Here is a 25,921-nt window from a genome sequence, read left to right on the forward strand (position 1 = left end):
GAAATAGGCGAGTCATTAAAGGGCAGACAGTGCAAGTCCATTTCCATGGGGTGTCTCTAGCAGTCAAACTCAGAAACAGAAGCCATGCAGAACCGAGTGTGGTTTCAGTAGCTGGTGGGTAAATCCCAGCGATCTGCCACGATATTGAATACATGGTTCGTACTATTGAACTGTATGCCCAAGCACTGAAGCATGGTGGCTCTCGTGTCAAGTGTTCTTACCACAAGAGACGAAAGGAACATCAATAGAACAGAATCAAACCCAAGCAGCAATAAGCATACTCTGTGGTCTGTGGTGTTAACCATAGGGGATCAGAGAGAAGGAATGTCTGGTAACTACGCTTCCTAAGTCTATGCTAAAATGTAAAGTCTACTTAAAAGAGGAAAGAATACCAAGTACACTTGTTACTTGTTATTGTTCTTCAATAATAAGCATTATTTCATACAGATTACCCACCTTATCCTTCCTTCTTCAGTGCCTTCATCCCTCTCTACTCATTCCCCCAGTGACCTTATGAGTCGTCTACATAGTTGCTACTCCACAGTACATTGTCAATTTTTTTTTCATTTATTGTTAGTAAGAGAAGGGTGGGTGTGTATGGGTTTGCTTGCCATTGTACCTGTGGAGGTCAGAGGACAGCTTTCCGTGGTTCAGGGGGCTAAACTAAGGTCATGAGGCTTGTCAATCAAGCACCTCTACGGAGCCCTCTCACCAGCCTCTATAATACCATTTTACATTCTCTAGCTGTTCTTAAACTTCTGGAGACAGAGACTACTCACGTAACTATCAGACATGACTTAATGGTAAGTTTTTTAATCCCAGAATTCCATGTGTATTGTCAAAATCAGCTCTGCAGTGCCTTCCTTTTCAGTGAAGCTCAGTCTCTCCACAACCACACTAAATCCACCATCTCTGGACACAGAGAATCAAAGGCCTACATACATACATAATTCTATGAGTCCTAGTAATGTTTGGAGTGTGTGGTCCGTCCTTCACCTCTAACAAGATGCATTCACACTCCCAGTCTTCAGCACAGCACACACATGTCCTTGTACAGCGCCCTCATCACATGCAGACTCAGCACTCCTTATTTCCTGCCCCATTTCCCTCTTCCATCTTCCCAACCAGTCACAGGACACGGTCATGGGACAGAAGAGAATTCAGAAATAGAAGTGACCTCGTCAGTCTTGGTTAATCTGTGTCCTGGTGATAAACAACAGTGACAAATTAATGTAGTCGTGTACATTTCCACAGAGGGAATCAGTTGGCATATGCTTTATTCTAAAGTTGCTTCGGTATGAACAAAATAACACTAAACACAGAGACATCTGGTGACTCAGTCATGGAGTTCACACACATCTGTACTGGAATCCACTCTCCTTTGCTTGGACAGCTCTTGGATGGTTGCTATCTCTCCAGCAGTAAACTTGGGAGTGAGAGTCACATTGTCATAATCAAATTCCTCATCGAGAAAGAAGGGCTGAACTTCATCTCCAAGTATCTATAAAAGGTACGAAAGGCAGAGAGAAACATGATCACTGAGGTGAAGATGAAGCTGAAAACACAAACAGCCTATTAATAGTTAATGGAGCTTTTTTAGACTTTCAGCACTCTCAGCTGATTAAGCTGTTTTTAAGTAAAGAAATAAATTCAATTATTCAATTTGACCTAATTTGAGCCTCTTACTATGCCCCATTTGTATTATGCCGGATCTGAATGAGTATCATTAACTAATTCTGCCCCCAAGGCAAGAATCAGGTCTACTTTGCATACTTTCATTTCATTCTTTGTCACACTGTTGTGCCAACAAGAGAGACATATGGAAAAGCTAGACATGCCATTAAACTATAAAAAGTACACCTTAAGGTTTTGACCAGCCTTTTCATCATTAGCTAAAAAAATACCTATTAGGAAGTAATCTTTAAATTTAAAACACTCTACATTTACTATATTTGAGGTAATACCCATAACCCCTGTCCAATAACAGGAGGAATTAAAACATGTATGATCAAATTTAAAGGTCTAACATCCTTCTTTTCCTCCCTTTTTATATATTACAGTTTACCTGTAAGTCAGAGTAGCTGCAAAGAAAGGTGAGAGTTTTGTATGTGTTTACACATATTTGTGAGTTTTAAAGACCTTCTGAAGGATGAGCCATTCAAAGCCCATTTTGCAGGGCTGAGGGTGTAGCTCAGTTGACAGAGTACATGCCTGGTACATGAAAGATCCTATGTTTGGTCCCCAGCATGGGGGGGAAAGTTTGTTTTTTTGGTTTATGTTTGTTTGTTTCAAAAAAGTATATGTTCCAGCAAACAGAAAAGAATGTCTTAAATCTCATTAATTCACCCCCTGAAAAATACCACCCAAAGCCAATTGTATGTGAAACAGTGAAACACACACCATTGCCATCTGCACCTGGTGCACACATAATGGAAAGCTATGGCTTATACAACAATGAAAATGTGCAGAAGCGTTCGCTAGTGTCAGCTTTAAACACTCTTGCATGGAAGATGATCTCTGGATGAGCTTTTCTGCAGCATGTGTGAAAATGACACACGCTGCTACAGTGAAAAGGACTCAGAAAAGCAGAGCTGTTCAGAGAGCTCTATTAAGGAGTAAGGTATGACATGCCAATAGCAAACTGCCAGCCCCTCATTGCCCTGTGGCCTTAAAATCAGCTGCTGTGATACATCCAACAAATTCCAGAGGCCTGGTCCTCTCCTCCGTGTTCCTAATGAGGAAAAGTAAGAGCTGCCATTGAATGATTTCCCATCCTGGTCCTGCCCCAGCATCAGGATTCACATGTGTATCAACAGTAACCTTCCATCAGCCCTACCAGTACCTACCATGACCTCCCAGTCACGAAGCTTTGAAAGACTTCAGAATGTGCCCAAAGTAAAGAAGAATAGCCACATTTGAACATAGGACAATCTGCTTCAAATAAAGTGACATTTGTAAAAAAAAAAAAAAAAAAAAAAAAAAAAACACAAGCAAAATCAACCAATCCTTAGTTCTTTGGGAGAAGTGACCTTTTCTGAATAAGCTGGACAGTTCCCACAGCCACCACTGAAAATGTGCTCAGGGCCACATGCCAGGTCATGACTGTATTCAGAAGAGCAGCTGCACACAGGAAGCAAACTAGCCTGCACAAGAAAGCGACTGATGTGCCATGATCAGTTTCTGTAATTAAGTTTATCTTCACTACACAGTAACAGAACACTGTTGATAAGACTAGCTCCAATGAGGAAACATGAACACGTGGTGACACTTGATGTTCATATCCAGAAAGCAAGTGTCCATGCCACCTCCAACTCTGTGAAGAATTACTAAAGTCTGCAAAGCAGGTTTATAATCTACCCTAACTATGCAGGCACCTTATTCTCACTGATCCTGGCCAACATGCAGAGGAAACTCCACCTCTATGAATGCATTCTGTCTTGGGATTTTTGAAGCTCTTTATGTCCTCATCTGAAAACAGTGACTACATACCTACAGAACTGTAGGCATCACACATATGTCCTACATGAGGATTCAGAATCCCATTCTGAGCCTCTGAACCCATCCACTTTCATCACATGTAGACATTTACTTAGCCTTCATCTACCTCCAGGGAGGCTGGCCTATTACTTCAAATTAAACAAGTCCCTTGACTATGAAAATCCCTTCAATACCATATCATGCCCTTCCTACTTCCTACATAAACAGTTACATGCCCCCTTCCCTTTACTTGTTCACTCAATAAACACTTAAGAATTAAGTACTGGGTACCGAAAGAGGGAACCTACCCCTGACATTGCCTGGGGGACCAGGACCCAGAGACTAGATACTAGAAAGCCCAGAGTAGGACAAAACCAAATACAACTGACAAAAGAGAAGGAGGACAAGGAGGGGAAGGAAGAGGAAGAAGAGGAGGTGATACTGTGCTATACTCATAGACTGATGCCTAGCCCAACTGACATGAGAGAAGCTTCATCCTGCCACCTAATGAAGCCAGATGCAGATACTCATAGCCAAACATTAGGCAGAGCTTGGAGAATAATGTGCAAGATGAGGAGAAAGGACTGTAGGGGCCAGAAAGTTCAACGGACACCACAAGAAAACCCATAGAAACAACTAACCTGGGCTCACATAAGGGCTCACAGAGACTAAAGTGACAATCAGGTAGCCTGCACAGGACTGACCTAGGTACTCTGCACATATGTGAGAGTTGTGTAGCTTGGTCTTCTTATGGAACTCCTAACAGTGGGAACAGGGGCTGTCTCTGACCCTGTTATCTGCTTGTGAGACCCTTTTTCTCATTCTGAGTTGCCTTGTCTAGCCTTAATATGAGGGGAGGTGCCTAGTGTTATTGCAACTTGATATGCCATGTTTGCTTGATATCCAAGGGAGGTCTGCCTTTTCTGAAGCAAAACAGAGGAAGAGTGGATATTGGTAGCGGAAGAGAGTTAGAAGGGAAGGACTGGGAGGAGAGGAGGGAAAGGAGACTGCAGGTGGGATGTAAATAATAATTATCTTTTGTTTGTTTAAAAATCACTACCTGGTAAAGTTACTTGAATATTTTTTATTTACTTAAAAACAAATTAATCCCAATTACTTAAAGGTTTTGTGTAGGCTGCAGAGGTCAGAACTCAAAAGCCAGTATTTTCTAAAGTATTTGATGAAGCAAAAGTGATGAAGAAATGGTGTGAGTATATAGTGGCAGATGGTAGAAAGAAATGAGGATGAAGGATGAGCTAGGGATGTGGAGATTATTTTAGTTTACTAATTTCAGGTTATAGTCCATTGTATAATCCACTGTCAAGGCAGAAACTTGAAGCATCTTGGCCACATTACATCCAAAGTCAAGAGTAGAGAGAAATAAATAAATGCATATATGTATACTTGTTTGCATGCTTATCTGTGATCAACACAATTTCTCCACTCAAAGGAGGCTCTACCTAGGGAATGGTGCTACCCACAGTAAGCTGGGTTTTCACACACCAATTGATTTAATTAACCCAGTTTATAAGGACTAATCTATAAGCCCTACTTGCCCAAGGACAGATTACTTCCTAGAATGCAGAGAACCACTGTTTATTTAAATTAATAAGTCACATGTTTTCTCTTCAGAAAGCAAGATTGGTTGCCCCAAATGTAAAGATGTGCTTGATCACACAAAGGTAGGAGGCACATAGACAGTAAATATGTCAGCATATATGCTTGCCCCCAGTTGGATGAAAGTGGGAAGTACCAAAACCTATATGTTGGCCTTTGTAGACACCTGACTGACCTAACTTAGCACCATTCTCTGGGAATCCCAGGTAAGTACCTGACCAGTCCATCTTCCTGGCCAGTATTAAATAAAGCTTGCTTCAACTGAAAACAAAAAAGAATTAGGTACTGGAAACATGAGTGCAGCAAAACCTGTGTCTATAGGGTTTCATGACCAAGAAAAAGACAAAATAAACAAATGATCTCCCTAACCTGTGGCAAGCCCTTTACTAGGATAACTGCAAAAAACAGAGCATGAACCTCAGAAGTTTCATTTTCCCCCAAACAGGAATTATTCCTCTTCAGAACATACATCAGCCCCCATGTCACCTCACCTTACTCTCTGCCACCTTATCAGGTGATCTAGGTGAAGTAGGCTCATGGTTTAGCCTTCTCAGAGCTTCTGATCAGGCCTAACTCCTATGACCAGGTTAGTTCTTCACAAATGCCCCCCCTCCAGTGCCAGTTTATATCCCCATTTCCCTGAGATTCAATCCGCATTGTGGCTGGAATATCGTACCAATCTACACTAGACTGAATATGATCCAATCTATATTGTTGAGGAAAGTACCAACATTATGGTGCTATGGGTAAAGAATTCTCTCTTAACTGGGGGAAAAAAAGGTGTTTTTCCATATAGGTGACTTCTCGTTGTGCTGAAAATTTTTACAGACATTTTGAATTAAAATCAATAGCAAAGAATAGATTTCTGAAGGCTAACAAACTTACCAATACATTATTTATAATAAACTTTTAAAAATAAAAATATACTTAGATATTTGTCACTTAGAAACAAATAGTTATTAATAGTAGCTATTGCTAGATCCTTTTCTTAGGAAATGACTTAAATGCTAGAACAGAAAAATAGAAAAAACTAAAAATAGTCATAATTTCATATTTATAAAGCCAAAATATACTCCTCAGAATATTTTAAGACACTTGGGGGATGTGCTTCAGTGTGGCTCAGCACCCAAGGTATAAGAAGGTATAAGAAGGGCATTTTTCATTCTTCCCAAAATGTGCATGTCCCTACATATCTTAGCCATTGTATGAGGTCCTAGGACACAAAGAAAGACCTGTATAAATGACACATTAGATCAGTACAAACCTATCATGACAGTGAACTGTGAAATGGTAGAGTTTGGGGATGACAGGAACATCTGGAGTGGGTTGAGAAGGAATCAGAGATGGTTAAATATCTAAGTGAAATCTTAAAAAGTTTATTGGGTTAACAGGCTAAGAGAACAGCTTTGTAGGCAGAAGAGTTTTCATGAGCAGGCTGTAAACATAAGGTGTAACATTTCATGTGTGAAAGCAGTTCAAGAGTTATCTGAGCATAACTGTAGGGGGACAGTGGTAAGGAATGGCACGGCAGCAACATCACCTTAGAAATGATCAAAAGCCCCTAAAGAATCTTTTGAAAGCAGAGCAAATACTTGGTCTTATATGCACCCCTTCATTTCATAAACTTTTTAATGAATACCTATAATGGAACAGGTATTTAACCACACCAAAAAGAAGGATGGCCTGTCATCTTGGAGATTAGAATTAAGTGACTCACTCTGAAGGTTAAACTGAGGGTCGATTCAGAGAGATGAGTCTGGAGTCAGAAGGCTCTCAGGACCCTGCTATAGTGGTCTAAGCAAGAGACAAGACAATGGAGCACTGTCAGGAAAGATATGAAAACCATGTAGGAAGGAAAATAAGCAGTGCGTGGTGGCTGAATTGACAGCAATGGCAGAGGAGAAAGTACAGGAAGGAAAGCAGCAGGGAACAGACTGTACTTGAGGATCTCTGGAAGATGCAGAAGATAAAAAGCAAACCTGAAGCCCAAGGGGGAAAAGACCTGAAGCCAGGCACGCACGCCCATTTAGAGACATAAGTGCAATGGGTAGAATTTAAATGAGAATTGACTCCAGCATTCATGGAGAGAAGAGTTACAGGGTACAGGATGAAACCCTGGGGAACACTGAATTCCTAGGAGTGGGGAGAGAAAACCTCCAAAGGAGGATAGAACAACTTCAGAAACACACAAAGAGTAGAGAACTGTGAGGGCCTGAAGGCGAGAGTATAGGGTCGAGCTGGTGTAGTGCAGGCACGGATCTCCATGTCCCATAAATGCAGGAAAGGAACCACTGGGTTGGGCCCCTGAACAACTGGTACCTTCATTCTGAATGCTGTCAGGAACTCAACTAAAGCCAAGACAGAAGCTCACTGAAAGAGGAATGAGAGGAGAGGAACCAGAGGCCCTGACTAAAGTGGGCAGAAACTAGAGGGGAAAGGAATTCAGCTGGAAGCACTAACAAATTCGAGTGGGAAAAGAGGGAAAGAAACAGACGCTAGCCAAAGAGAGGTCCAGGGGACAGAAGGTTGTTTCCTTCTCATTCCCTTTTTGTCAACAGTGGGAAGAGAGATGTAAACATGTGAAACATTGTGGGAAAGGAGCCAAGAGAAGAGAAAAAGGCAGAAGCACTGTATTAGTTACATTTCAGATAGATCACTGGGAGCAAAGACTTGACAAAATCAACCAAAGGGGGAGACCTGTATTTTGGCTCAAACATTGAGGGGTGCAGCCTATCAGGTGGAGAAGGCAGGTAGCTCCGTGGTGGTGGGAGCATGTGACAACCACTTCCTCTTATCTACATAGACCAGGAAGCATAGTGAGGACAGGATGTGGGCAGACTATAAAACCTAGAGGTCCACCTCCAGTGACCTCACTTCCTTGTACCTTCTAAAAGCTCCACAACTTCCCAAAACAGTGTCACTAGCTGGAGACCAAGGGTTCAGCCATAAATCTATGTGGTACATTTTACATTCATACCAGGACATTTCTCTCCTGCCCCCATAGGCTCATGACTGTGTTTATAATGTAAATAAATGCAGCCCAACTTCAAAAGTCCTGTAATCTTTAGCAGTTCTGTAACTATTCAAGCGTTCAAGTGCATTCTCTTCTAAGACTCAGACAACCTCTAAACCACGAGCCCCTGTATATTCAAGATGTCACACACTTCCAGCAATGTCAAAATAAACATGCCAATTCCAAAGAGAAGAAAGGAAACACAGCAAGGAAAAATCAGGCCCAGCTCTTGGCGGCATCATGTGAGGACATACTACAACTGCGAGTTCCCATCAACACAAAGCAGGAAGCTGGGACAGGCAGAGACCATGCTATACAGCCTCCAATAACTCACTACATTCAGCAAGAACCCAACCTCCAAAAGTTCCACAAGTCCCCAAAAATAGCACCATCATTTGGGGACATATATAAAGGTATGAGCCTGTAGGGGACAGGTCATATCCAGACCATGACAGACTTCAATCATGTGACCATATCACAAGGTTAGTCCCAGTTAGTAGTAAGAATAGGTTTATGTTGTGGATTGGTTCTATGCTACTTATGTTATTTCAGCTCGCAAAATCACACAGGAACCCGTACATCTGCATGTAAGATGCTGAGGGTCCCTGCTCCAGTTGGTTTTGATTGATAAATAAAGTTGCCAGTAGCCAATGGCTGAGCAGAGAGACAGAAGTGGGACTTTAGGTTCCTGGGCAAGGAAGGCAGGAGAGGAAAGAGAGTTGCCATTGCCAGGAAAGGAATAAGATGCAGGCTTGAGAGCTGCAGAAGGCAGAATACCAGCCATGTAAAAGTGGGGAAGAGTGGACCCAGGCCTTTCCCCCCGAATTTGGGTCTAGAGTAGCAAAGACGGAATATAAACTTTAGTAATAACTCAGGAGTATCAGAGAGGAGGCATTAGTAACACGGAAGTTTGAGAGTGGCCCCAACCATTGTGTTGTTTAAGGAATATTAAAACAGAAGGCTTTGAGTGTGTGTGTGTGTGTGTGTGTGTGTGTGTGTGTGTGTGTGTGTGTCTTTTATTCAAGAATCCAGAGATTGGGGCAGGTGGCAAGGAGCATGTGTGCCACTGCTAGGAAGATTAGAGTGGAACAAACAAATACAGCAACAGGTTTATTTTGTAAATATTTGTTGCATGTCTATGTTTGGTTCTGAGCTCATCTGCCATTTACATTACAGTAAAATACATATAGAGACATGCAGGAATGAGTGAAAAGGCAGGGATATGTAATTCCAAGTGAAATGATGTATGTCACGCCATTTAGAAAGCATCACTGTGACCATCCAAATGATGCCCCTTCAAATACAGTGAGGCTGCATGCCTGTTCCATGTTCTAGTTGCTGGCTGCTGTGTTAGCCTAGAAGCCTTCTTCTTTCTGGATGGGTTTATTTTGGGATCTTAAGTTATATGATTCCAAAGTTTCAACTTTTTTTTTAAGTTATATGATTTTTTTAAGTTTTTTTTTAAGTTATATGATTCCAAAGTTTCAAAATTCAAATTGGAATTCTGGTTTATTTCAGAGAAGAATCATTGCTATACAATGCCAAATCCCCTGCTGCTAAACAAAAAACAAGTGTGAATTAAGTTATTAACTTGTTATTTTTGCCTAAGGAGCTGAGAGAAATGTGTGGATTTCAGATGTCTAATTTCAAGTCTAATTGAAAAAATTCTTGTGACCACTAAGGGAATAGAATTTGTGTACTATTAGGAAACTTTGAGTTTCCTTAAAATTGCTCATGTGACTGATTCTTACAGAGACACTGCTAAAGGAGGAGCTGTTTTCATTCAAAATACCACATGGGCAACTTAGGGAACACAAACTAATGCTCATATCAATAATCGTAGCATTTAGCTACAGGCTAGAACAGAGTGGTGTGGTAAATAAACTAGCTTGGTGGGGAAGTGTTTCTAATCCCATTGTGAAATGGGAAACACAGGACCCCAAGTTTCCTTACTGACCAACGCCATAGTTGTCTTTCCAGGGAACCAGAATTTCCCTCTCAATAGTATAAACTCTTCTTGCTCTAGAAAGCAGTTCAAAACCTCCAAAATTCATCAAAACAGAGGAAACGAGGCAAGAATTTGTTGACAAGTATTAGTTAGAAATCTGAAAAAAAAAATGCCCCTTTCTCCAAGGGAAAAATACACATACATAAACTAGCAATAAAATTGGTGGGGGCAGGGGATCAAAGGGGCCCAATCCATATCAGAGAGTTGTGGGATCTGAAAAGGCAACTATGAGGAAGGAGGACTCACAACAGAACACATTCAGCTTTCAGACTGAAGCCACAGAAAGCAGCCACCAGCTCCAGCCCTCAAATGCTCCTTGGTGGTCCCTCGCAAGACATTTGCTAGAAAAGATGATTAGAATCTTTTAATGATTTATGTGGTTAAAAATAAGATTTGTGCTGCTAAACCAAGGCAGACTTGGTTCAGTGTTATGATGCCAGACAGTGCTAAGATGACTCTCAAACAAATAATAATTTAAAATTCCCAACTGGGTGTGGTGGCACATACCTGTCATCTTAGTGCTAGTTGGCAAGAAAATGAGCAAGTTCAAGGTGGACCTGTGCTGTCTTGTGAGCACCAATTGCAAACAAAGCAAACAGAAAGTAACGAAGCTTATGTACAAAGTGTCAGCCTAGAGAGCCCAATGGCAGCAAAAACTAGTCACAGACAGCTCTTGAGTTTAAAAACACCCAAGTTGCTCATATTACTTTGACTCCAACCTTTTTTTTTTTTAAAAGATTTTCTTATTATCTATATCAGTACACTGTAGCTGTCTTCAGACACACCAGAAAAGGGCATCGGATCCCATTACAGACAACTGTGAGCCACCAAGTGGTTGCTGGGAACTGAACTCAGGACTGACTTTCCTCTAGAGGAAAAGTTGAGTCATCAACTGTTGAGCCATCTCTCCAACCCCTGACTCCAACATTTTTAAATGTTCACATTTTCTGTTAGGACACTTACAGTCCTTTAAAAAAAAAAAAAAAAAAAAAAAAAAGTTCAGCCATAAGTTGGCTATCATGGTACTAACCTATCACCATAATCCTAGTACTTCCGAGGTTGAGGCAAAACAACGGGCAGCCTGAGCTATGTAACAAGTTCAAGTGCAGCAGTTTCACAGTAGAGATTTGTTTAGTGAAAGAATTTATGCAAAACTTGGGGGAGAGGTTAAGGAGGTAGGGGTGAATTAGAAGTCAGGAATTGGGGGTGGATATAATAAAAACACATTTCATGAGAATCTCAAAAAATATTTTTAAAATGGGGAAAATGAATGCTATTTTGTGCAAGGCCTTGGATATCAAACTTGCCGTTGTAATTTGAGTTTCATTGGCTTTCATACAGATTCCAGAATAAGCTTCTTTAACCACTAACTGAAACTAATTTATAATAATTTATATTACTGTCCTAAAATATATATATTCTATAACTTACTTAAAAGTAATTGCATTTCCTAAAGTACTAGGTGCCATGCCAAGCATCTGACCCAGTAACTTATATGACCACAACTAGTCAAGAATATAAACAAGCCTTAAAATGAAACAGGCTTCTGCTTGGAGAAGCCCTGTAATTTTAGCTTCTTACAGCTCAGAGCATATAATCTATAATTCAAAGAGCATATTGGAAAGTGGCTGTCCTAGCTGATTTGTCTAGTAACCAATTTGGATGTTCAATGCAAGCCTGCAAGCACCCTGGGTACACTTTTCAATATAGTAAACCAAAGTACTCTAAGGAAAAGGACCATTTAAGACTGAAATGCATATGTTATCTCTGATTGAATGACTGATTCCATAACTGAATATGCAGCTTCAAGAGCATCTGAATGATTCAGTAAATCAAAGAGAGACCCTAGGGGTTTGTATTAGAAAGCACTAATAAAGAGTTCTTAGCAGCCTCCTGCACTCACCCCGCTATATTAAACAGGGTAAGAGGGGACTTCCCAGCATACCTGCAGTGCCGTTGTTAAATGTTTAGAGAAGAGCTGTAAAGTGACAGCGAAAACGGCTCTCGGTGATACACTATGGAGAAGAAGCTATAATAGAGATTCTGTTCCCCACTCTTTTGAAAACTACAGGCAGGTGACATTTTCCAGTCTTCCATGTGCCTAGATATGAACAATTACTAAGCAGTTGTCAATAGATTCAGGTCAGAGACTTTGATCTCTGATGAACTGATGATCTGTTCACTGAAGGAAGTCTCTACAGATTTTTAAATACAAAAAATAAACTTCTACTCCCTTTCAGGAACGGATTTCAGACTGGGATTCTCTGTTTCCAGCCTGGCCTTACCTTATGTAGTACAAAGGTTTATAGGATCCCGGAAATGATAACCATGGCCAGGTCAGACCAGAAGAGAGAAGAAAACTGCCCTGTCATCTGCTGAGCAGTCCATATGCAGAACTACTCTGAGGTAAAACCTGCTTCAATATATAAACACCATTGTTCTGTATAAATCAGATATAAATGGAAGTAAGACCAACAACACAACATGAACTCTAAATTATCCTAAACCAAGGAAAATACAAAAGTATGCAATACTAAAGTAACAGAATCCCAGTACTGTCATAGTGGGACCCCCCCCCAATACAAAAGTATGCAATACTAAAGTAACAGAATCCCAGTACTGTCATAGTGGGACCCCCCCACCCCCAGTGTACCTCTTCGGTTTGCTTCTGAGTTCTTCCCACAGCGGGCTCTGGTTTCACCTCAGAGGTGAGAGGCAGGTCCACAGAAGGAACATAAGCAGGAACACTGGTGCTTATAGTCTGTTCCACCTCACCTGGAAGCAACAGCCAATCTGTTGGATACAAAATATTTCAGCTGATCTCTTGTGAAGTTCATCATCTCCCCAAGTAATCTAAAAGCTGGTGAAAATCAAAACAGGCAGATATGCTCAGGAAAAGCTGACCCCAAAACAATGCCTGTCTTCATCTGTGAACCTGACACAAGGGAGGCCCTTTCTATAACACAGAAAGCACCTGTGCTTTGACCTTTTATCATGCTATAAGGTATAGTCCACCAGGGAGGTTGGAGGGGACTTGAGGGAGTGACATAATAGGCCTCCCATGCCTGACTCTATTTCTACTGCACAGGAAAACAAGGCAGGAAAATGCTACTTTTGCCTCATTTTCCCATGGTTTCCTGAGGGAGTGAAAAGAAAGAAAATGGAGTGCAGACTTCATTCTGTAACAATGCAGCAATATTTCAAATATATATATATATATACATATATATATATATTACAAAATGAGGATGCCAGAAGGAAAGTACTTTAACTTTCAGCAGAAAAAAATGAAATACTCTGTCATATGAGAAATGCACAGGCTCATTTTCAACACTTGCAAACAACATGTTTCCTGCTTGTTTAGCACAATCACAAGAATTCAATAACAAATCTTAGTTTCCCCATGGATTTACTGAAGTGGTTGTGCTGGCTTGTCTGCACATGTGTGACACTTCATGAATGTATCACATATGCCAGTTAATGTTTTTTAAGTTGAGGAAGCAGACACACAGAACACAACCTTCTCGCCTCGGTCTAAATTTTCAGAATACCTGAGAAGCTAGGGAGAGCTCCTCACTAGCCAGTGACTTGAAACAAGGTGCTATCGCTGCCTACTTCTCAAGGATGATGCTCATTAAGTTCTCAGTGGAAGTGATTAATTAGCAACATGTGTACCCGGGCTGATAGCAATGGCAGCATCAGTAGGAAGATAACTATGCAGCGCTGCTATTCACAACCGAGACTATTCTGAAATCCATCCTTCACCTCCATAGCCATCACACCCAAAGAAATACATCATTGCTGGCTTTTGATTGTGGAGAAACAGAACACAGAGTCAGATATTCTAGAAACTGGGAGCTGTGGTGGGGAGACAGTGAGGAAGTCCTAGTGAGCTCAATTATTGCTGTTTTAGAACATCATCTCATTAACTAGCATAAATAAAAGAAATAATAACAACTGACCCTGATGTGTCCAGTATTTTACAAGTGCCAGCATGGCTAACCCTCCCAACTCTTCTCCCCTGTTCCCTGTGTTCTAGACAATGAGCTCTACACACTGAGAGAGATCTCACTCGGGATCCCACAGTTAGAAAGGCAGAGTCAGCAGTCCACCCAGACCTCAGCCAAAGTGTGTTAAACAAAGATTTTTATTACATATTTAATTTTGCTTCATTATATGGAATGACTATGCTCAGGGCCAAGAAGTGTCACCTGTAGCTCCTGAGTGTAGCAGGCAGCACTAAGTACATTTTCCAAACATGTGATGCCCAGAACACAACATGTTTATTAAACTCGTTAACAGTAGGAGAGAAACTGGCCTCCTAATGTACCTTCTTATAAGTTCAAAGCCAAACTCCTACACTGAGCTCCCCTGTGTAAGAGCATAGGATAGGTCCAAGGCTGGTAAGGACCTGCCAACAAGCAATAAAGAAAAGGCTTATGCCTCTCAATATGAGAACAACATCTATCTGGCCAATTGGCTGCTGGTGCAAACACTAGTGCTGATGTGAAATGAGACTCAATTCTGCTCTCCAGGCTTATACTATGGTTCTGTCCAACAAAAGATGTGGCAATCAGGACAAGTGTGTGGGTCCTTTACTGAGGCATCACAGCCCTAATCTGTTTTCATCGAAAGCAAGACTTTCAACAACAACAGCAAAAATGATTTCTTTTGTGACAGTTCCACCACCATGGGAACAATTGTTTCAAAGCAAAAAGACTCCACATCCTTAGCACCTTAAATCGCTGTCATCTTTTCCCTGGGGTAAAGACAGAATTCAAGAATGCATACTGTTGGAGGCCAACACAGTACCTTATGCATGGTGAATTGTAAACCAATACTTGGAAGCAGGAAATGAATGTGATACATGCTTACAGTGAAAACCCCTCAATAGGAATCTCCAGCCTCAAATTACGTCTACTCTGAAAGAGTGTGTGCACACACAGAGAAAACAAGACACAAAATTCCCAACAGCATGAACCCCACAGCAGAAACCGAGGAGCTGGTCCACATACTCCTAGTTTCTTTCCCCCATCTGATTGGGAAAACTCTTCCTTTCCTTGGATTAATTATTTAAAAAGAAAAGAAAAAAGGAAGGAAAGAAGGAAGGAAGGAAGGAAGGAAGGAAGGAAGGAAGGAAAGAAGGAAAGAAGGAAAGAAGGAAGGAAGGAAGGAAGGAAGGAAGGAACTAGCTTCCCTATTTTACTCCCTTCTTAGGGAGAATATAAAATTTTCTTTATGCAATAATAAGTACTGAAGAGTAGGTTTTTCCTCTGGTTAAAATGGCTTCCCAATTACACCTTCATAGATGGATAAGTTAGCAAATATAAAAACTAGAATAGTGGGAACAGAGGACCATTGTAAGACAAAGACTTGTCTCCTTCCTTAATGTGTTTAATAAATAGTGAAGCCATCAAAAAATGATACTTCAAGTTGGTTGGAATGTGCCATCTTCTGCAAGCTTGGGGCAATCATGTTCTTCATGCCACAGAGGCTTAAACTGTGGGCAGCACTCTATGTGAAGTCATGTAACTGAATGTGAGAGTTGGCAGCAGAAATGGGGCTTTATGAAACAATAACCAAAAATTAAGCCAGATTCCAAAGTATTCCCAGCATTCACCTGTGTTGTATTGTGCAACGTCACCGAAGCAGTCTGAACACACTGTGTGTACACTAAGTAGCATCAACCCCTTGGTCTCCAAGAACACTTCCCAAATACCTCAGCTGAGACTACACACTACTAGATATTATGAACTCACAGTTTTCCCTACAGATACAAAGTTTCTACCTCTTATGAAACCATAACAGCTTAACTATAAAAAAACATATTCCTCAACATTTAAGCAGCAAATTAGTTTATCTTTGAGTTGACTGCATCATGCTAGAATAGTTGACTTTAACAACAGCTGTTTGTGTTGCATTTCATTTTTTAAAATTCATTACATACATTTTGGCTTGTTATTAGAACCGAAATTTGAACAAATTCTGAAATGGCCCTAAATATAATTCTGCCACTTTGTACTACATAACTATGAGAAGAGAAATTTGCAGCAGTGGCAACTATAAAATCTATCCATCCACCTCGAAAATCAGTGAAAATGGTCTACATGCTACAGCATCAAATACTCACCCAAGATGTAAGCTTTTAATAGGTCCAAGTATATTCATCTCATTAATAGTATTTTATCTTTAATAAATGATAAAGCTATTTGTATACCAAAAACTTGTTTTAAAATAAATTTCTTTGTGATTTGTATACCTTCTTTATGTGCACATACTTAGACCTGCATTAAATTTCCTTCTATGAAAACAAATCCTGGGAGGAAATGGTTTTTCAGAGCTCTGCTTTACACCATTCCTATGCTCTCCCTTCTCTTCACCCTCAATTCTTTGTTTAGGTAACATTTTTTCACCTTGTAGGTCACAGGCACTTAGAGAACTTTCTCTGACTACACAGACAAATTTCAGTCCTTCTAACTTGTTTTCTCATGAGATCTAGAACATTTTATAATGATAAAAATGGGATTCTATAGTCAATACCTAATTCCTTCAATAAATTATCAATCACCTGAGAACAAAAGTCTGGTGTTTTAGTCTTCAATTATGTTCCAGGAACAAGCCATAGTTGTTAAATATTTGTAGAGTAAGAATCACTGGTCATTTACAGGCTCTCTAAACTTACTTAATGTTGCAGATAAAACAAGGGCTTTTTTTTTTAAGTGACTGATGTCCTCTTCATTTGGATGCACACACTCAAAATAACCAAAATTAACTACAATGCTGAAGAAATTGAAAATCAACTAGGGATCCAACCTCTTGGCCTAGCCAGACCCTACACATGTTTTTTAAGTGTCCAGTCAGGTAAGTGAAGTCCTCACCCTTCAGCAAGGAAACTTTACCAGACGGAGAACATTACAATCACACAATCAATCATCAGCAGAGCTGTGGAGTCCTATTGGATACTGTGGTGGTAGGCCCACAGGGAGTGACACTATCGGGAAGTCTGTCCTTGTTGGAGGAGGTGTGCCACTAAGGGGTAAGCTTTGAGGTTTCAGATGCTCAAGCCTGGCAAGTATCACTTTCACTTCCACTGGCTGCAGATCAAGATGTAGACCTCTCAGCTCTTCTTCCAGCACCATGTCTGCCTGCACACCACCATGCTTCCTGCCATGATGATAATAGACTAAACCTCCAAAACTGTAAGCCAGTCCCAATTAAATGTTTTTCCTTATAAGAGTTGCCATGGTCAGCAATAGAAATCCTAAGACAGAATCTTCTACAAAACATCCACATACCTAAGGCTCAGGGAACACTGCAGTGGAGAATGCAGAAAGATTATAAGAGTCAGAGGACCAGAAACTTTGCTGTCAGAGTGTGTCTCCAAGTAATGTCATAAGCTACACCCATAAAATTTCAGCAACATAATTTCATGTCTTAGTTAGGGTTTTATTGCTGTGAACAGATACCATGACCAAGGCAACTCTTTTTTTTTTTTTTTTTTTTTTAATTTCAGACAAAGATTTATTTGTTACCCGGCTAAGGACTTTTTTTTTATTGGATATTTTATTTACATTTCAGATGCTATCCCCTTTCCCCACTTCCCCCCTGCCGAAAGCCCCCATCCCATGCCCCCTTTTCCTTTTTGCATTTATATACTTTTTTAAAATGTTAATCAAAGGCTTTATAAGTTTGGTAATGCTCAATCAGAAGTGTAACCCAATACCCAACCTAGATATATCAACTATCTTTGACTGGTGGAGACACATGAATATCTGCCTCCCTGTCTCCCCCCTCTTTCTCTCTCTCATCACCTAGCTTCTCCTCTCCTTCTTCTCCTCCTCTCCTTAATCCTTCTCTTCCTCTCAGTACTCCTCCCACCTTAGCTCTTCCTACATATCACCCTTCCTGTTAAAATGAAACTTTTCTCTCAAAATACAATTAGAGCATAATTATGCCAATTTGTACCAGTGAGGTACAAGATAGATACTGACATCCAGGCAGCTAAGATGAGGGCCTTAAAGCCCATACCCACAGTGACATACCCACTCCAAAAAGGAGACACCTATTCCAACAAGGACACACCTTCCAATAGTTCCATTCCCTGAGGTGAGCATATACAAATCATCACATTCCATTCCCTGGCCAACATAGGCTTGTTCAAACATATGAGTGTATGGGGGCCATACCTAAACATAGCATAATGCAAAATACATTTAGTCCAACTTCCAAAGTCCCCATAGTCTATAGCAGTCTAAACAATGTTAAAAGTCCAAAGTTCAAAGTCTCTTCTGAGATTCATCCAATCACTTAACTGTAATCCCCAAAGCAAGACAGGAAACCAGCTGGACAAACTCTAAACTCTGCATCTCCCTGTCTGATTTCAAGGAGGTCTTCAGATCTTCAACTCCTTTTTCATCTTTGTTGACTGCAACAAACTTCTTTCTCCTGGGCTGGTTCCACTCCCTGTTAGCACCTTTTCTCAGCAGATATTCTATGGCTCTGGCATCTCAAAAATCTTGGGGTCTCCAAGGCAACTTCAATGTTACAGCTTCCTGTTTCAATGTCTGGGATTCACACATGATCTTCTGGGCTCCACTAAAGGACGTCACTTCTCCAGCTCTGCCCTCTGTAGAACTCTAAGGTCAGGTTGATCCAGTCCACTGCCACTGCTGTTCTTGGTTATCATCCCATGGTGGTGGCATCTCCAATACACTAGGATTTTCTGCTGCAACTAGGCTTCACAAAAAGCCTCTCATAGGCCTTCTTCATCATGCCAAGCCTCAACTCCTTTGCATGACCCCTTCAGTCCTGAGCCATCAACGGCAACTGAGGCTGCACCTTCACCAATGGCTTTCCATGGCCTCTCACAATGCCAAAGCCTCAGCTGCTCTTCATGACCCACTTATCCATGTCTTCAAAACCAGTATCACCTGGGTGACTCTTATACATTACCAAGTACAGCTACAGCACGAGGTATAACCTTGGTTATCTCTGGAACACAGCTTCTTTGTGCTCTCAGAAAACACTTCCCTGAAGATTTCACCTCAGTGATGCTAGTCTCTTCTTAATCACCACTAATTTTTTAGTTCCAGATAACCAATATCAATTATCCCAGTAGTCCCTTCTATTTTGGACTCTAAAGCTAGAAACACAAGGCAGAAGCTTCGGAGTTCTGCTGCTTGCAGGAGCTGGAACATGGCCCCCTTGTTCTATTACATTATCACTAGCTTTCTGTTTTCCAGTTCCTTCTCTACCTAAGTTTAGCTGTCCTGGATCTTACTCTGTAGATTGACCTTGAACTCTGAGAGCTGCATGCCTATCTCATGGGATTAAAGGTATGTACCACCAAGCCTGGATTTAAGTTTTTCTTCACCTGGAAATTGCTCTGTCCCAAGCTGGCCTTGAACTCAGAGATCTGCTTGTCTTTGCCTCCTGGGATTAAAGGCTTGTACTACAATCCATGGATCTAAATTTAGCTGGGTGGAATCTTGCCAAAGATCATTACTCCCTTAATTCAATTTAATATCCTTAAAGACAGGATTCAGCTCCATTTCACTTCCTGGTGCCCCTTTAATATTGGATTGTAGTTCATTCCTGATATAGTCAAATTGACACACAGAAATAGCCATTATACTTCCTAAGTGTAAACTGAATAAGGACAACAACAGGCGTGCCAAGTGGATGGGAGAGAGACCATGAGGACTTGACCCTACCTACACAAATAACCTTAGGAAACTCAAGAGTGTGGAGAGCAGAAAGAACACACCAGGGCTAGAGAGATGGCTCAGAGGTTAGGAGCACTGACTGCTCTTCCAGAGTTCCTGAGTTCAATTCCCAGCAATCACATGGTGGCTCACAACCATATGTAATGGGGATCCAATGCCCTCTTCTGGTTTGTCTGAAGTCAGCAAACTCACATATATTTATTTATTTAATTAATTAATTAATTAATATAAATTAAATAAAATGATTTCTTTTTAAAAAAAAAAAAAAAAGAAAGAAAGAACACACCAATTGGTTTATCAAATACCAAATGGTCAGCCCTGAAAACACACATACAAGTAGTATAACAGACTGAGCAGGTTGTACTTATGTGTTGAGAAATATATACATATACATGTATATACACATATATGTATATAACAACAATTAATGAAGAGGGCCATGAATTTTAAAGAAAGCAAGGAAGGGTATATGGGAATGGGGGGAGGGAGAAAATTGGAAGGAGAAATGATTTAATTATATTATAATTTCAATAAAAGAAATATTTTTTAATTTAAAAATCAAACAGTGTAGCCAGATATTTTCCCCACAAGTTGGGAGGAGCTAATGTGGGAGGAGCAAGGAGAGGAAGAGGGGAGGAAAAGGAGGAGCTAGAGGAGAGATGTAAGAGCCATGGGTGACCACGCATGTATCGAGAGCAATCCTGGGTAACAACTTATACCTTAAGGTTAGATATTGGGACACACCTCTAATTGTGTGAGCATCTTGTTAATTTGAACATTACCAAACATATAAAGCCACTGGATAATCTTTAAGCATTAGAGTCTCATTTCTACCAGGTACCGCGTGGATGGCAGGATGTCTCCTTGTGGAGACAGCACGGAAGATTGGCAGAGCCATTTCCTACACTGGTAGTGGCCACAGACCTTGTCTAGTCGGGAAGATGGTAGCTGATTAAGAGCAAGCCAGATTGGGTGCCGCCAATTTAAAATATTACCGCAACAAAATAGGGCTACAGCTGTTGAGCAGACGTTGGTTGGTGCCCATTCTCATCCAACACAATAAACTACAGTATAAATATACACCCACTGTAAGAGACCTGTCTATGCAAGTATGATTATAAGAACTGGACCTCCAAAAACTAATCTCTCCAACCAGCTACACTAAAACTGAGAGACCATAAATAAATAAATAAATAAATAAATAAATAAATAAATAACAGTCTTCCTACCCTAATGACCTCCATGTAATGACTGCAGCTATCCCAAATCACAATTTTGTTGTATAGCAATTTGAGCCATCTTGTCTGAGGCCGGGCAATCACCAGGTTAACTACCCTATCTTGAATTCAAAAGAGGAAAAGATGCTAACTTGATGTCAAATGAACACAGGGTTCCAAACCTCATAGGGAACATTACTCTGAGGCCACTTATATGACTGCATTGTGTGAGTTCTGCCAAAAACCTGACTCCAAAGCGCTATTCCTTGGCTGCCAAAATGATAAGGCAAACACTGGAAAGGAACTGTGCTCTTGAATCTTGGAGAATATTTATGACCATGAATACAGTGAATAAATAAAATCAATGGCAGAAAAAAACAATACAAAACATGCTTTCTTGTTGCCCCAGGCAAATCTGTTGCTTAAACAATAACAACAGAATCTAATCAGTAAACTTCCCAGCTGCCAAAATTATATGAGCAACTTGCCTATTTAAAAAGTCACATTTCCCATCTGATATAAATATTTGCCTTCTGCTCACATTCCTGAAGTGCAATACAAATTAGGCCACACACTAAAATTCACCTTGGCACAAAGTATTTAATTTCTTTCTTTTCAAGTGACCCAGATTGTACATTATGAAAATTGGGAAACCCTGGTGGTCTTTTCGGTGATTAGAACGGATTGCTGTGGACTGAATCAACTGTCAGCCATCAATTCACACATCATTTCACACAGGAGACAGCCTTAACTACTTCAAGTCCACTGAGACTCGGTTCAGTCTCGGTAACTGTTTATCCCCAAATGCAACACCTTCTGCTATCTACTTTCTGGAAACATGATATTACAGAGATCTTATTCAACTTTTTAAAGAAGGAAAGAAAACTGGTAACAAAAAGCATACTTTAAAAAATATTTAAAGAAAGCAATTTCACAAACAATAGAAAAGGTTGATGGTTTTTTAAAAAAAAAAAATGAAATTTACTGGCCACATTGGTTTATATCAGTGTGAGACAGATGAAGGGGATCCACCTCTTTTTGATACACTTCCCTAGTGTTCAACACTTTTAAACAGTGTTAGAGGCTCACAAATCACTGTTAGCATTAGTGATATGCTCTTTAGGTTCTTGTTGTAAGCAATCCTGATCATTTCCCTGCAAATAAGCAAATATGTTGGGGATAGGACAATATGACTCCCTAATTAACAGCTGTTATCCCATGTTGCACTGGCAGCCTTCAGCATTTGACTTGTAAACAGCCGCCTGGATTTCTCTGATGCTTACACTAGCTGTTCTGAACACCACAGACACCTTGAGAAAAATACACACTAACCACACAATGAGCCCAGGTGATCACTGCAGCTCCTGAAGTACATTCACTCTCCAGCAAAATTTTGTCAGTTTCACGTGAAGAGCTCTAGAAAGATTTCAAGAGCCTGGACCACACCTCTGCCTGGTCTGCTATTGTGTGGACCCCGGATCCCGCCCGAGACATTCTGGAGGCTCCACGGATCCCACAGCCAACATTAGGTAGGAAGACCCACATACTGACCTGAGCCCATAGCTGGGTGCTGTGAGCGCTCAGATTCCAGCAGATACCCCCCTCCCCGCCCCTGCGGACTAGCACACCCCTTCCGCCCCTCTCCCGGATCTAAGGCCTTGACCAGACTTCTGCCTGGTCTGCTGTTGTGTGGACCCCGGATTCCACCTGAGACATACTGGAAGGTCCACTCAACCCAGAGCCACATAGGAACAACTGAACTCAGAGCGTCAGACAACATATCCTGAGATATCCTAGAGGAGACACTGCACCCAGAACAGCAGACACCTAGCTGGACTGCTACCTTAAAGGCACCATATCCTGAGGCATCCTAGAGGTACCACTATAATCAGTGCAGCTGGAAAAGATCACAGAGACATCTGGACCCCTAGGAGAGCAGACACAAGCGAGATAACTGGAAAGGCAGGCTTCAATCAGAGACAGCAAGTTCAGGCAGCACTAGAGTTAACCAGATGGCAAAAGGCAAGCACAAGAACGTAAGCAACAGAAACCAAAGTTACATGGCATCATCAGAACCCAGTTCCCCCATCATAGCAAGCCCTGAACACCCCATCACACCAGAAAATCAGGATTCAGAATTAAAATCACTTCTCATGATGATGATAGAGGACTTCAAGAAAGACATAAATAACACTCTCAAAGAACTTAAGGAGAACACTGGTAGACAGATAGAAACCCTTAAAGAGGAAACACAAAAATCCCTTAAGGAATTTAAAGAAAATGCAACCAAACGGGAGAAGGAATTAAACAAAACCATGCAGGATCTAAAAATGGAAGTAGAAACAATAAAGAAATCACAAAGGGAGACTACCCTGGAGATAGAAAACCTAAAAAAAAAGATCAGGAGTCATAGACACAAGTATCACCAACAGAATACAAGAGATGGAAGAGAGAATATCATGTGCAGAAGATACCATGGAAAACATTGACACAACTGTCAAAGAAAACACAAAATACAAAAAGCTACTAACCCAAAATATACAAGAAATCCAAGACACAATGAGAAGGCCAAACCTAAGGATAATAGGTATAAATGAGGGGGAAGACTCCCAACTTAAAGGACCAGTAAATATCCTCAACAAAATTATAGAGGAAAACTCCCCTAACCTAAAGAAAGAGATGTCCATAAATATACAAGAAGTCTACAGAACTCCAAATAGTTTAGAGCAGAAAAGAAATACTTCCTGCCACATAATAGTCAAAACATCAAATGTACAAAACAAAGAAAAAATACTAAAAGCAGTAAGGGAAAAAGGCAAAGAAACATTTAAAGGCAAACCTATAAGAATTACACCAGACTTCTCACCAGAGACCATAAAAGCCAGAAGATCCTGGACCGATATCATACAGATCCTAAGAGAACACAAATGCCAGCCCACACTACTATACCCAGCAAAACTGTCAATCATTATTGATGGTGAAACCAAAATATTCCATGACAAATCCAAATTTACACAGTATCTCAACACAAATCCAGCACTTCAAAGGATAATTGGTGAAAAACTCCAACACAAGGAGGGAAACTACAACCTAGAAAAAGCAAGAAAGTAATCTTCCAAATACCATAAAAGAAGGTAGCTAAACAAACATATCTCCACTGCCAATAACAAAAATAACAGGAAACAACACTCATTTTTCCTTAATATCTCTTAATATCAATGGACTCAATTCTCCAATAAAAAGACATAGACGATCAGACTGGATACATAAACAGGACCCAACATTTTGCTGCATTCAGGAAACGCACCTTTGTGGAAAAGACAGACACTACCTCAGAGTAAAAGGTTGGAAAACAATCTTCCAAGCAAATGGTCCCAAGAAACAAGTGGGAGTATCGATTCTAATATCAAATAAAATCATTTATCAACCAGAAGTAATCAAAAAAGATAAGGAAGGACACTTCATATTCATCAAAGGAAAAATGTACCAAGAGGAACTCGCAATTCTCAACATCTATGCCCCAAATGCAAGGGCACCCACATACATAAAAGAAACTTTACTAAAGCTTAAAGCATATATTGCACCCTACACAATAATAGTGGGAGACTTCAACACCCCACTCTCAGCTATGGACAGATCATGGAAACAGAAACTAAACCGAGACACAATGAAACTAACAGAAGTTATGAACCAATTGGACTTAACTGACATCTATAGAACATTTCATCCTAAAACAAAAGAATATACCTTCTTCTCAGCACCTCATGGTATCTTCTCCAAAATAGACCATATAATTGGTCACAAAACAGGCCTCAACAGATACAAAAAGATTGAAATAATCCCTAGTACCTTATCAGACCACCATGGACTAAGACTCCTCTTTGACATGGACAAAAACAACAGAAAGCCCACATACACTTGGAAACTGAACAATGCTCTACTCAATGATAACTTGGTCAAGGAAGAAATAAAGAAAGTAATTAAAGACTTTTTAGAATTAAATGAAAATGAGGACACATCATATCAAAACTTGTGGGACTCACTGAAAGCAGTAATAAGAGGAAAAATCATAGCTCTAAGTGCTCACAAAAAGAAAATGGAAAGAGCATACATTAACAACTTGACAGCAAACCTGAAACCATTAGAACAAAAAGAAGCTAATATACCCAAGAGGAGTAGACAGCAGGAAATAATCAAACTCGGGGCTGAAATCAACCAAGTTGAAACAAAAAGAACTATACAAAATATCAACAAAACCAGGAGCTGGTTCTTTGAGAAAATCAACAAGATAGACAAACCCTTAGCCAGACTAACCAAAGGGCGCAGGGACAGTATTCAAATTAATAAAATCAGAACTGAAAAGGGAGACATAACAACAGAAACAGAGGAAATTAAAAAAATCATCAGCGCCTACTACAAAGGCCTATACTCAACAAAATTGGAAAATCTGGATGAAATGGACAATTTTCTAGACAGATACCAGGTACCAAAGTTAAATGAGGAGCAGAAAAACCATCTAAACAGTCACATAACTCCTAAAGAAATAGACACAGTCATTAAAAATCTTCCCACCAAAAAATGTCCGGGGCCAGATGGTTTCAGTGCAGAATTCTTTCAGACCTTCAAGGAAGACAGACCTAATACCAATCCTCTTCAAGCTATTCCATCGAATAGAAACAGAAGGAACACTACCCAATTCATTCTATAAAGCTACCATTACACTTATACCTAAACCACAGAAAGACCCAACAAAAAAAGAGAACTACAGACCAATCTCTCTTATGAATATTGATGCAAAAATACTCAATAAAATTCTCGCAAACCGAATCCAACAACACATCAAAACAATTATCCATCAAGATCA

At 40.4% G+C, this 25,921-nt stretch overlaps 1 protein-coding gene across 2 annotated transcripts in view; it reads right to left on the bottom strand.

Moving 5' to 3' along the window:
* Nucleotides 1–1,260: 1,260 nt before the first annotated feature.
* Iftap (intraflagellar transport associated protein) overlaps nt 1,261–25,921 on the bottom strand; it is a 78,366-nt gene continuing 53,705 nt past the window's right edge. For both annotated transcript variants that reach the window (XM_034495243.2, XM_076929328.1), the window contains exons 6-7: nt 12,769–12,908; nt 1,261–1,501 (exon numbers count right to left, since the gene is read on the bottom strand). In XM_034495243.2, coding sequence (XP_034351134.1) covers nt 1,337–1,501; nt 12,769–12,908 — 305 coding nt within the window. In that variant the 3' untranslated portion in view covers nt 1,261–1,336. The remainder of the gene's footprint in view (nt 1,502–12,768; nt 12,909–25,921) is intronic.

The sequence above is a fragment of the Arvicanthis niloticus genome, chromosome 2 (genome assembly GCF_011762505.2).
Source record: "Arvicanthis niloticus isolate mArvNil1 chromosome 2, mArvNil1.pat.X, whole genome shotgun sequence".
In the NCBI taxonomy this organism is placed as follows: domain Eukaryota; kingdom Metazoa; phylum Chordata; class Mammalia; order Rodentia; family Muridae; genus Arvicanthis; species Arvicanthis niloticus.